At 37.3% G+C, this 13,268-nt stretch overlaps 1 protein-coding gene across 5 annotated transcripts in view; it reads right to left on the bottom strand.

Annotated features, from left to right (window-relative positions):
* LOC127866711 (protocadherin Fat 3-like) overlaps positions 1-13,268 on the bottom strand; it is an 86,306-nt gene that overhangs the window by 58,910 nt on the left and 14,128 nt on the right. For all 5 annotated transcript variants that reach the window (XM_052407453.1, XM_052407454.1, XM_052407455.1 and 2 more), the window contains 9 exons: positions 12,224-12,320; positions 8,228-8,382; positions 6,204-6,419; positions 5,482-5,643; positions 3,923-4,084; positions 3,731-3,798; positions 3,087-3,330; positions 2,089-2,240; positions 1,535-1,607 (listed from right to left, as the gene is read on the bottom strand). In XM_052407453.1, the coding sequence (XP_052263413.1) occupies positions 1,535-1,607; positions 2,089-2,240; positions 3,087-3,330; positions 3,731-3,798; positions 3,923-4,084; positions 5,482-5,643; positions 6,204-6,419; positions 8,228-8,382; positions 12,224-12,320 (1,329 nt within the window). The remainder of the gene's footprint in view (positions 1-1,534; positions 1,608-2,088; positions 2,241-3,086; positions 3,331-3,730; positions 3,799-3,922; positions 4,085-5,481; positions 5,644-6,203; positions 6,420-8,227; positions 8,383-12,223; positions 12,321-13,268) is intronic.

Raw genomic sequence — 13,268 nt, 5'->3', positions numbered from 1 at the left:
TTTTTCAATCACAAAGGAGGGAGGGGTGGAGTGAAGAGGGGTGCATTGTGTGGGGGTGTGGACATTAATTACATTATCTTCCAAAAATGCGAAAAAAAAGGGGAAAAAAAAATCGGGGGTGGGGGGGGGGTGGGGGGGGGGGGGGGATTCTTGGGTGCGATGGTTGGACGATATTTCAAACATTAAATAATAAAAATAAATATTTGTGTTTTTCAACCGTTTCAAAAAAATAATTGGGGGGGGGGGTGAGGTGGGGGGGGGGGGGGGGGGTATAGTGTGAGGGTGTGGTGGTAATTTGTGAGATGATCTTAAAAAAAAAAAAAAAAAAAAAAAAAAATTAGGGGGGGGGGGATTCGGGTGGGGGGAGGGGAGGTGGGGGGGGATTCTTGGATGCGATGGTTGGACGGTATTTCAAACATAAAATAATCAAAATAAATAGTTTTGTTTTTTAACCAGTTTACAAAAAAAATTGGGGAGGGGGTGGGGTGGGGTGGGTATAGTGTGAGGGTGTGGTGGTCATTTGTGAGATGATCTTTAAAAAAAAAAAAAAAAAAAAAAATAGGGGGGGGGGGTTCGGGGGGGGGTCTATTGTGGTATGTCAGGTAAGAGTAGTTTTGTCAAAGTATCAATCAAATCTAATCATAAATAAAGAAGTTATGGCAATTTTAGCAAAATTTAATAATTTGACTTTGAGAGTCAAGGTCATTCAAAGGTCAAGGTAAAATTCAACTTGCCAGGTACAGTAACCTCATGATAGCATGAAAGAATTTGAAATTTGAAAGCAATAGCCTTGATACTTAAGAAGTAAAGTGGATCGAAACACAAAATTTAACCATATATTCAAAGTTACTAAGTCAAAAAAGGGCAATAATTCCGTAAAAATGACATCCAGAGTTATGCAACTTGTCCTTTTACTGTACCCTTACATAACTTTGCCTGCACAGTCCCCTTACGATAGTTAATAAGTGGTGCAAGTATGAAAGCAATAGCTTTGATACTGTAGGAATAAAGTGGACCTAAACACAAAACATAACCAAATTTTCAATTTTCTAAGTATAAAAGGGCACATAATTCTGTCAAAATGCCAGTCAGAGTTACATTACTTTGCCTGCACAGTCCCCTTATGATAGTTAGTAAGTGTTGCAAGTATGAAAGCAATAGCTTTGATACTTAAGGAATGAAATGGACCTAAACACAAAACTTAACCAAAGTTTTCAATTTTTTAAGTATAAAAAGGGCACATAATTCTGTCAAAATGCACGCCAGAGTTATCTAACTTTGCCTGCCCAGTCCCCTCATGATAGTAAGTAAGTGTACCAAGTTTGAATGCAATAGCATTGATACTCTCTGAGAAAAGTGGACCTAAACGCAAAACTTAACCGGACGCCGACACAGACACCGACGCCAAGGTGATGACAATAGCTCATAAATTTTTTTCAAAAAATGGATGAGCTAAAAACACAACAAAAAAGCATAGCATTGAGGAAGATATACAGCCTTGTTAATATATTTCACCATTTGCCAGCATACTTACATAAACTGTGATTGTTGCTATAGCATCGTTAAACAGACCACCATCACTTGTTGCCCGAAATGTCACAAATATACTGGAACATATACAATATTACTTTAACCTACTTAAATGAATAACATACAGTTATTCAATCTCTTATAAGCCTCAATGAAAACAAGACAGGCTTGTACTACAGTAATAAATAACGAAGAAAAATGCATGAACAACTTTGGCTAATCAGTTTTTCAACAAATAAACTAAAAGTTGACAAAATTATTTGAGCTTTGTTCTGTGGAAAGGAGTCCAATGAATGTGCATAAAGTCCCATCCTAGATAAGCCTGTGCAGTCTGCACAGGCCAATCAGGGACGACGATTTTTGTGTAATGTGGATTTTCCCTTAAAAGAGACTTTCTTTATACAAAAAATACCATGAAAGCGGAAATTTTCATTCCTGATCAGCCTGTGAAGACTGCACAGGCTTATCTGGGAAGGAACTTTACGAAAATGCATTAAAACCCATTTTCTTTGATTGTGTCCCATAATTTTATTTTTTGTAAAAAGTCTAGCAACTTACGTTCCATTATCAGTGTTCATATAGTTGATTGTGCGAAGGACTGAAACAACTCCTGTTGTTGGGTTCACTGAAAACGTGTTGGCAGGTAGCGTGCTTGGAGTGACATTGGGGATCGAGTAGGTAATCTGCCCCTGTGACTCCTGGTTCTCCGCCTAAGTAATAGCAACAGTAAGCATGAACAGAACAATAATATAGCAGCAGTATAAAGCATGAACATAACAACAATTTAAGAATTATAAAAACTTAAAATTGCAAAAGATACATTGAACGACTACTTAGTTAGTCTTTTTTTAGGAATACAATTAAAGATGGTAATTTTGTCATTTTTTCAGTAAACATTATTCATTAATTTATTGTTGTAGTTTTTTCCACTTTTAAATGTTTAATAATTCAAAGTTTCAACAATTGAGCCTTGTTCTGAGAAAACTAGGCTTAATGCATGTGCGATAAGTGTAATCCCAGATTAGCCTGTGCAGTCTGCACAGGCTAATCAGGGACAAAACTTTCCACCTTAACTGGATTTTTGTGAAGAAGAGACTTCCTTGAAACGACAAGTAACAAAAAAGCGGAAAGTGTCGTCCCTGATTAGCCTGTGGACTGTACAGGCTAATCTGGGACGACACTTTAGGCACATAAATTATGCCCAGTTTTCCCATAACCGGGCTCAATTTATTATGGACAAAACTGATAGTGTTTTGATCGATGCAAGAACTACATGTACAAACATGTAACACAATTACACTTTTCGTCACTAATTTATAATAAATCAAACAACACGAGATTATTATAAGAGATAGTGTAAAAAAATAATATATATACTTTATATAGAGAAGAATCGCATAAAATCACAAGATTGTTAAACAAAGGGCTTAAAACATAAGCGTAAAGTGCTGTACCAAATTAGCTAGTGGACTGCACAGGCTAATCAGGGACAATGCATATGCATAAAACCTCACATAGCAAGGCTAATATACTTCATCTAGAAAAGAAACGCATACCCTGACAACTATGCTGGGCAGCAGATCCAAAGACTCTTCAAAAATGGAGGACTGATAACTCTGACGAAAGATCGGCCCGACATCAAACACATTTTCTACAACAATGTTCACACGCGTAGTACCCGATTTTTTTTCATTTCCAATGCCGTTGTCTAGAGCAGTTGCTGTAAACGTGTATGTGGTGCGCGTTTCAAAGTCCAGTGCCTTGGTAAGAATGATGTTCCCATTGTTGTCAATGATGAACCTGTAGATGTAAGCAGGAAGGAGTCCTATTCCTTTATTCTTAACATGTATAATTACTTTTAATTTTGCATATTTCAAAAAAGGACATTTGTGCTTGACATATTATTTTATTTTCATAATAAAAATTAGTAGATGTATGAAAATCTTGACCATGGAAGTACACTTAAGTTGTTGCATGGGAAAGTAGTTTAGCTTAAAGTTAGCTGGGAAAATGCATGTTCATAAAATGTGGTTGTGATTAGCCAGTGAGGACTGCACAGGCTAAACTGGGATGACACTTAACGCACATGCATTAAGCCCCTTATTCCCAGAGTGAGGCTCAAATGAATTCATATTCAAAGGTAACTTCAAGTAACAAGATCATTTTTAAGGTTGAAGGTGTGGCTAAATTGATATCTTACGTGTCTGAGGTATCTTTGATCTCGTAAGCACTAACAATACCATAACTTGGACCGTCCACGTCTGTTGCCTAAGATAGAAAAATAAATATAAGTTAATGTACAAAACTACGCCATGTTAATAAAGCTTGTAACACTTATCGTAAAAATTTAATTTAAATGATTAAAATGAACAATAAACACTGAATAACTCACACGAATAGTTCCGACAATTGTCTGCAAAGGTACATTTTCTTTGACAAAAAAATTGTAGCTGGAATTGAGAAACACTGGGGAATTGTCATTCACATCAGAAACTTCCACCCGCACGACAGCTGTGGATGTCAGCTCTGGTCTGTTGGTATCACGGGCTTGTAACTGAAATAAATGCATCAGTGAGAAAAGTTGAAAGTCATGGGAACATTGTGTACATGGAGGGCTTGACATTAACTCTTTTGTAGATGTTAATGACAAAATTTCTAAAGAAAAATTACTACTGGTAAGATGTAGACAAACTGGTCTGCCTTAGTGTTGTGTATTTTAAAACAGGTTAAAAGAGGAAATAACAGCTTTATTCATTCATGCTTTAATCAAATTTAATTTTCAAAAATTCCAAATAAGGATAACATCCAATATGACATGTAAAAGGTTAAACAACTGACAAAAAAACCCATTCCTATAATTAATTCTAACCGTCTGAAAGTTCTTCTACAGATTTATTTTATTGCGTGCATTTACATAATGATCCACATTCTAAGAATACTGGGCTTTATGCATGTGTGTAATGTGTCGTCCCAGAGAAGCCTGTGTAAAGTGTCGTCCCAAATAAGCCCGTGTAAAGTGTCATCCCAGAGAAGCCTGTGTAAAGTGTCGTCCCAGATAAGCCTGTTTAAAGTGTCGCCCTAGATAAGCCTGTGTAAAGTGTCGTCCCAGATAAGCCCACGTCCCAGATAAGCCTGTGTAGAGTGTCGTCCCAGATAAGCCTATGTAAAGTGTCATCCCAGATAAGCCTGTGTAAAGTGTCATCCCAGATAAGCCTGTGTAAATTGTCGTCCCAGATAAGCCTGTGTAAAGTGTTGTCCCAGATAAGCCCATGTCCCAGATAAGCCTGTGTAGAGTGTCATCCCAGATAAGCCTATGTAAAGTGTCATCCCAGATAAGCCTGTGTAAAGTGTCGTCCAAGATAAGCCTGTGTAAATTGTCGTCCCAGATAAGCCTGTGTAAAGTGTTGTCCCAGATAAGCCCATGTCCCAGATAAGCCTGTGTAGAGTGTCATCCCAGATAAGCCTATGTAAAGTGTCATCCCAGATAAGCCTGTGTAAAGTGTCGTCCAAGATAAGCCTGTGTAAAGTGTCGTCCAAGATAAGCCTGTGTAAAGTGTCGTCCCAGATAAGCCTGTGTAAAGTGTCGTCCCAGATAAGCCTGTGTAAAGTGTCGTCCCAGATAAGCCTATGTAAAGTGTTGTCCCAGGTAAGCCTGTGTAAAGTGTCGTCCAAGATAAGCCTGTGTAAAGTGTTGTCCAAGATAAGCCTGTGTAAAGTGTCGTCCCAGATAAGCCTGTGTAAAGTGTTGTCGCAGATAAGCCCACGTCCCAGATAAGCCTGTGTAAAGTGTCGTCCCAGATAAGCCTATGTAAAGTGTCATCCCAGATAAGCCTGTGTAAAGTGTCGTCCAAGATAAGCCCAGGGGACTTGAAAGGCTAATCTTTACACAAATACATTAAGCCCAGTTTTCTCAGAAGGATGCTCAAATGAATGAAGCCCAAGTATCCTTACTGTCAAAGAATAATTCTTCTCCCCTGTTTCAAAGTCGAGAAGCTGTGACCTGACGTAAAGCAGAAAAGCCTGTGACCTTTGACCTCTGGTGAAGTTGAGGAAAGAGAAATCAGTATTACGCCCACCACTGATGATCGAAACCTCAAAGCTGTTGTACAGGAACTGAAAAATAAATAGGTTAAACCTTTACCAATCAGAGACGCACTTTGACACGTTGGTAGTCATCACCAAAAAATCTGATGCACTTCAAGGCCTTTCTTACAATATTTTTAAATGTTTTAAATCCATCATTCCCAACCTTAAGATGCTGATAAGCAGCAAAAAGGATAAAACCTGATTCTCCCAGGCTATTCTGGTTTTATGCTGTTTGCATATAGCCATTTTGCTTCTGAGCGGAAAATGGTTATAGAAAATAAATTAATATACATTGAAAATAGTTACTCGACTGTGAATTATTTTATTTGTTTCAATTTCAAAGATGGTTATTCCATTATTGAATGCAGGTTTGCAAAATTCTCAACATAAAAAAATAGTCTGTAGTTGCTATTTTTTGCATTTGGCACATTAGGCGATCAAAAGAAGAATTCGTACAGGATCAATCTATGTTTGCAAAAATCTAAATATTGAATAAAACTTAAACAAATATTTTTTTTATGACTTTAACATTTTGGACCATAAAAAAATGGGGACTTAAATGCAAAAAAACACACACAAAAACTCACAGAGTCATCATCAGAAACTACAATCTGGAAGCCATCTCCTGTCAACTGCTGGTAGTCATTAGTGACGATGTTTGTCTTCTCTCCTATTCTGTACGTGTACACTGGCTGGTTAAATTTAGGCGGCATGTCATTAACATCTTCGATCTGGATGCTCACGATGTTAGTTGTGTTCATGGGATTGCGATTAGTTCTGTTCTCAGGATCGTACTCAATGGCCTGAAATAAATTTTTTTAATTACATATTTGAGCATTGATCTAAGAAAACATGGGTTAATTCATGTGCATAAAGTGTCGTCCCTGATTAGCCTTTTCAATCCACACAGGCTAATCAGGGAAGATACTTTAATGGCTTGTATGGATATTTTCATTTCAATGGCTGTCTCTTCTTAACACTTTGCATGCTGGAAAATTTGTTGTCTGTTAAAATTTTGTCTGCTGAATTTCTCAAAGTTGCATTTCTTTGATTTTTTATCAAAGAATACTATCAGAATAGCAAACAGTTTGGATCCTGATGAGACGCCACGTTCTGTGGCGTCTCATCTGGATCCAAACTGTTTGCAAAGGCCTTCAAAATTCGGTTCCAGCACTGAAAGGGTTAACCAAAATCCTACCTATGCAGGAAGTGCTGTACCTAATGAGAAAGTGCCAACTGCATAGGCTTTTCTGGGAACACACTTTATGCACATGCATTTAGCCCTATTTTCCCAGATTGAGGCTCATTTATAGTCTGAATGCTGCAATACAAAAACAGGTCTTACTCCAAGTTCTGTGTTAAAGACAAACAGGAATAAACATCACAGTTGGGTGTTAAAAACGTTGATGTATTCTGTTTTTTAAAAATTGTTCAACTACTGTTATCGAAATCAACAGTAATTTGGAGCCAGCGTAAGCAAAAAATAAATAGCAATCAAATAGAAATGTCTTTTAACTATGCATCTTTTAGTCAGTCGATGTGAAGATGGTTATTGAAATTGTAGTCACAAACTAGTGTTGCATGAGGCTGATGCTTGATTTTAAGTCTAGCTGCAACAAGGATATGGAAACTATGGCACAGTTACACTAATATGAATAAAGCACTTGGGGAAAAGGATAACAGTACTACAAAAGTACTAAACTGATTTTTGTTAAATAAGTTCATTAGTTGTGGACTCTGTCCTAAAACATTTGTAACGGTTATTTACCTTTTGAATATAGCAAGAAAAAAGTAATGTAGGAGACTACTAATTTATGAGCCGTTCTCTGTGAAAAAGGGGTTTAATGTATTTGCGTAAAGTGTCATCCCAGATTAGCCTGTGTAGTCTGCACAGGCTAATCAGGGACAACACTTTCCACCTAAACTAGATTTTAGCTAAGAAGAGACTTTCTTTAAACAGAAAATATCATAAAAGCTGAAAGTGTCGTCCCTTATTAGCCTGTGCGTACAGCACAGGCTAATCTGGGATGACACTTTACGCACATGCATTAAATCCTCCTTTCACAGAGCGCGGCCCATATGAACCTAGCTCTGGGAAAACGGGCTTAACCCTTTGCATGCTGGGTAATTTGTCATCTGCTAAAATGTCGTCTGCTGAATTTCTAAAATTAGCATTTTCTTCGATTTTTTTCAAAGAATACTATCAGAATAGCAAACAGTTTGGATCCAGATAAGACGCCACGTTCTGTGGCATCTCATCTGGATCCAAACTGTTTGCAAAGGCCTTCAAAATTCGGTTCCAGCACTGTAAGGGTTAATGCATGTGCCTTAAATGTTGCCTTTGATAAGATTGTGCAGTCTGCACACTTACCACCTTAACTGGATTTTCGTTACAAAGAGACTTCCTTTAAAAGAAAAATATCATAAAAGCCGCAAGTGTTGTCTATGATACGACTGTGCGGAATGCACAGGCTAATCTGGGACAACATTTTACGCATATGCATTAAGCCCTGTTTTCTCAGAGCATGGCTCATATAAAATTTTGTTTAATTACAGGCTCAGACATACACCAATGTCTCCACCAACCCATGACCACCTGCCCACAACCCACCTGAATGTTGAGGGCTAGTGTTTTACCCTCGTTTGGAATGGCTTCCCTGTCTATGCTCTTCTTCAATATCAATTGGACAGCGTACTGGACACGTCCAGGCAAAGACTCCACTGTGGTTCCGAGCTCGAAAAACCCCTGATCAAACGCATATCCGTCTGAAATAATCAGCTTGTTATGGTATCTACTACAAGTTAACATCCAGTATTCAGCTCATGAACTTAGTGAACAAAATGTTAACCCTTTGCATGCTGGGAAATTTGTTTTCTGCTAAAATGTCGTCTGCTGAATTTATAAAATTAGCATTTTCTTCGATTTTTTTCAAAGAATACTATCAGAATAGCAAACAGTTTGGATCCAGATGAGACGCCACGTTCTGTGGCGTCTCATCTGGATCCAAACTGTTTGCAAAGGCCTTTAAAATTCAGCTCCAGCGCTTTAAGGGTTAAGGATTGCTTGTTGCACCATAAAAACAGCAATTTGAATTTTCAATTGACTATCCAATAGTTATGAAAAATAAAGATTCAAATTTGAAAAGTGCCAATTTTATTTACATATAATGATAAAAGAATTTATTTCCTAAACATTAAAAAAGCTGCCGTAAGACAGCAAGCTTGACTATTCTTCTGATTTGATATTTTAATGTAAACTTATGGCAGTCCTCTATATAATAACCACAAAGACATACAGTTCGTCAACCAGTTCTGGATAATCAGTGTTTCTGATTAATTTGTATTAATTTTCCATAATGCCCCAATAAAAACAAAATGATAAGTGTCTAAGATATACAATAGGTAAAGGAATAGATTAACAAAGTTTTAGCAAGAAAGCTTTTGTATTATGCTTACAGCGGGGATAAATGCCGCAAAAAGTGTTTTTATGTTTTGAAATGTGCATATGGATATAGGAGGCTTTATTATTTTCAAATAAACTTTTTGCTGATTGAAAAAAAATGCGATGACGATGTTTGAAATACTAATTCTGTAAGTTGAATGATTTTTAATAATTTTCTGAAGGGTGACCTTTATTTGGCTATTTTTGACCAAAAAAATGCATTTGCCGTCTGGCCTAACCTGGTACCCTTTATTTTTACATCTTTTCACATTGACACTAAATCTCGAAAGAAATTATTGTGGTCTAAAGAATTAACTTTTTTTGCCGGATTATTCTAAACTGGTTGACTGACTGTATTGGTAACAAATTGTTACTTCATCTACAGCAGGGGCGATCCAGGATTTCTGGTTAGGGGGGGGGGGGGGGTGGGATATTGAAAGATTTGCTGGGGATCAAGGGGGCCGCTAGGGCCCCTGGGGGGTGCAGGGCAAAGGTCTGCTAGGGGGCCCAGGGGGCGATGCCAACTGTAAGCTTCACGATTTTAGTGATTTCAAAGGCTTTGACAACCACTTCTCGAGCATGTCACGCCTTATACTTTCATCAAAGTACCTTCATATAATGCCAAAAAAGTGCAAAGTGTGTCTTTTAGGGGGTCCAGGGGGCAAAGCCTTATATACTTTCTTCTTATAATGCCAAAAAATGAAATGTTTATCGTTTAGGGGGTCTAAAGGGACGAAGCCCCCTGGAAGCTTCACGATTTTAGTGATTTTGAAGGCTTTGACATCCACTTCTCGAGCATGTCACGCCTTATATACTTTCATCAAAGTACCTTCTTATAATGGCAAAAAAGTGCATAGTTTCTAGTTTTGAGGTTCCAGGGGGGGTCGAGGGGGGCGAAGCCCCCTGGAAGCTCCACGATTTTAGTGATTTTGAAGGCTTTGACGAGTTTAAATAGGAGATTTAGATCTAGTTAAATGTAAAACATCAAATGAATTTACTTTACTTTGGAGATTTTAGGGGGGGGCGTACGCCGCGTCCGGCCCCCCCCCTGGATCCGCCTATGTATAGCTATATAGTATTTGTACAATCAAAGATGAAAATTTACATATTAAACCATGACACGTAACCATGCAAATATAGCAGTATTTAATTTTCACATTTTTACCAATACAATTTATTTCACTTTGCAAGCAACCTGGTCTGCATATACTTAGCTACATTCACATAAAATTAAAGAAGAATAACTTTGTCCATATATCATTGAGCAGAAATTAAGTTCCTATTTTTAGTAACAGTGATCTAGACCCAACTGGTGCCAGATGTAATCCTATGCTAGGTCTGCATGTGAGCTATCTGCAAACAAAATTACTGCATGTTAACACCATCCAAAATCAATTTGTTCAGTGGACACTGTTTATGTATTTTTGGTGACATTGACCTTTATTCCACTGTCTTTTAAGGCAATCAATAATACATCTGCATGAAAGATACACAAAACTTACATCAAAATAACTCGATCCAAACTTAAGTTATTGAGCTGAAACTCTTTTCCTATTTAAAAAACACATTGACCGTGACCCCACTGGCCCTAAATGCAATGCCTCGCTTGATAAGCATTTAACCTACCTACGCACAAAATTTCAGCACAATATCCCCATCGTAAATGAAGATACCAACAAGAGATGTGTTCATCAGAAACACAATGCCCCCTATTGCGCCGCTTTGAATTAAAAAAAAAAAAATTACCTTTGACCTTGAAGGATGACCTTGACCTTGAACTTCCACCACTCAAAATGTGCAGCTTCATGAGAACGCTGCTTTGAAATTTTATTTTTTATTTTTTTGACCTTTGACCTTGAAGGATGACCTTGACCTTGAAGGATGACCTTGACCTTGAAGGATGATCTTGAACTTCCACCACTCAAAATGTGCAGCTTCATGAGAACGCCGCTTTGATTTTTTTCTTTCTTTTATTTGACCTTTGACCTTAAAGGATGACCTTTACCTTGAAGGATGACCTTGACCTTGAACTTCCACCACTCAAAATGTGCAACTTCATGAGATCGCCGCTTTGAAATATTTTTTGTGACCTTTGACCTTGAAGGATGACCTTGACCTAAAACTTCCACCACTCAAAATGTGCAGCTTTATGAGATACACATGCATGCCAACTATCAAGTTGCTATCTTCAATATTGAAGAAGTTATGGCCAATGTTAAAGTTTTCGGACGGACAGACGCCATATATTTTACATTTGACCTTGAAGGATGACCTTGACCTTCACCTTTCACCACCCAAAATGTTCAGCTCTATGAGATACACATGCATGCCAAATATCAAGTTGCTATCTTCAATAGTGAAAAAGTTATGGCCAACGTTAATTTTTTTCGAACGGACGGACAGACTGACATACACACATACTGGCATACTGACATACTGACTGACAGTTCAAATGCTATATGCCAATGCCATCCTACCGGGGGCATAAAAATGCAAACTTTTTATAAATTTTTATCATTAGTGACCTTGACATTGACCCAACTGGCTCTAAATGCAACCCTGTGCTAGGTCTATATGAGATAAAGTTGATCTACGCAAATGTTTACATGATTTTTTTTTTGTAAAAAAAGGAATATGATTCTGCTACTTTGAGAGTTATGGAACTTTGCCAATGACCTCACACAATGACCCCAAACACTTTCAATTGAATACCTACTGTAAAAACAGTAATATGGAAATGGGGATGTTGTACGTTTATCTTAACCAATGTCCAAAGTACAAAAAAGGGGGAATAATTCTGCTAAATTGTAGGTAAGAGTAATTGCAATTTTTCAGTGACCTCACAAAATGACCCTGAACACATGTGTAAAGCTTCAATTGAATACATAGAGTTAAAATAGTGATATGGAAATGTTGCATGTTTATCTTAGCCAGAGCATTACGCAGATGCACATGCAGAAGGCGACGCAGACATTGGGTGGGTAGTTTAGTAGATAAGATGACCAGTTGAACTAACAACGGGCATCAGAATGCAGAACAATGTGACATTCTCTCATTAAAATGTGTGCACACAGAAACACTTTTGAATCAATAAACACAAACTTGTGTATTTAATTTGGCTAATACATGTAACAAATGTAAAAATTTAAAGAGAAAGTAAATTACCATCTGGGTTTCGCAGAAGCACAAAACGAATTGCATTTGGTGTGCCAGTGTCTTGATCTGAGGCGCGGATAGTTTTGCCCACTTCAACTTCGACTCTCTGTACATGGCAGCAAAAATATCAAACTAAGATGCATCAGTTGGTATATATTTTAGTTAAAGCAAAAAACACCACCTAAAATGGTAGATTGTTCACAGGCATTAAGGCTTTCCCGAAAATAAAACCACAATTAGACAAAATATACTTTTAATAAGGATGGCAACAAATTATCAAATGTTTAAATATTCTAACAATGAAAAGGATTCCGATCTGTTTTTGCTTTCTGAATACCTGTCTTTAATTTTTTTTGTTAATTTTTTTATTTTAAATATGCATTTTAAGCGCATGCATACCAACTCACCATGAGCCTATGGAACTCAAGTACACAGACGTGTTAATGTGTTGACGGTTTGCTGTAACTGACAATCCCATCGGTTTTAAATCGGTCTTATCTCCAGCGCATAATGCACTTTTAAGGTCAATTAAACCTTTACCACTTAGATATGTATTTTGACGCATATGAGTCCCTTAGAGAGTTACATTTAATTAAATACCTTCCTTACTAAGTTCAAGTTTTAAAGGCTTCATTTCCAACCCTTAGTTACAGATGAGCAGAAAACAACATAAAACCTGAACAGACAGCGAGTTACTTGCAGGCTTATGTGGTTTTATGCTGGTTACAAGAGCCATTTTCATTTTGCTTCTTATTGGGGAAAGTATTAAAAATGCTGCCCTGTGACGACTGTTAATCATTTTTCAAACTGTGACACTGTCAAAAAAATAAAAAATTGTACTTGCATCCTTATTTTAACATCCCATCAAAATGCTGCTATTTTGAAAGTTAGTAACATAGGATAACCCTGAAAGAACTGAAGTCATATGGATGAAATTCCATGATGAAGATTAGTCATGATTACATGTCAATTTGTAACTTGTAAGGCATATGTATGTGTATATCTTTGAATAATTCTAAATGATAATTGTAATGCTGTATATTCATGAATATTG

This window comes from Dreissena polymorpha, chromosome 2, assembly GCF_020536995.1.
Source record: "Dreissena polymorpha isolate Duluth1 chromosome 2, UMN_Dpol_1.0, whole genome shotgun sequence".
NCBI classification, from domain to species: domain Eukaryota; kingdom Metazoa; phylum Mollusca; class Bivalvia; order Myida; family Dreissenidae; genus Dreissena; species Dreissena polymorpha.
Note: the sequence above shows the minus strand (reverse complement) of the source record. Positions and strands in the feature narration are given on the sequence as shown.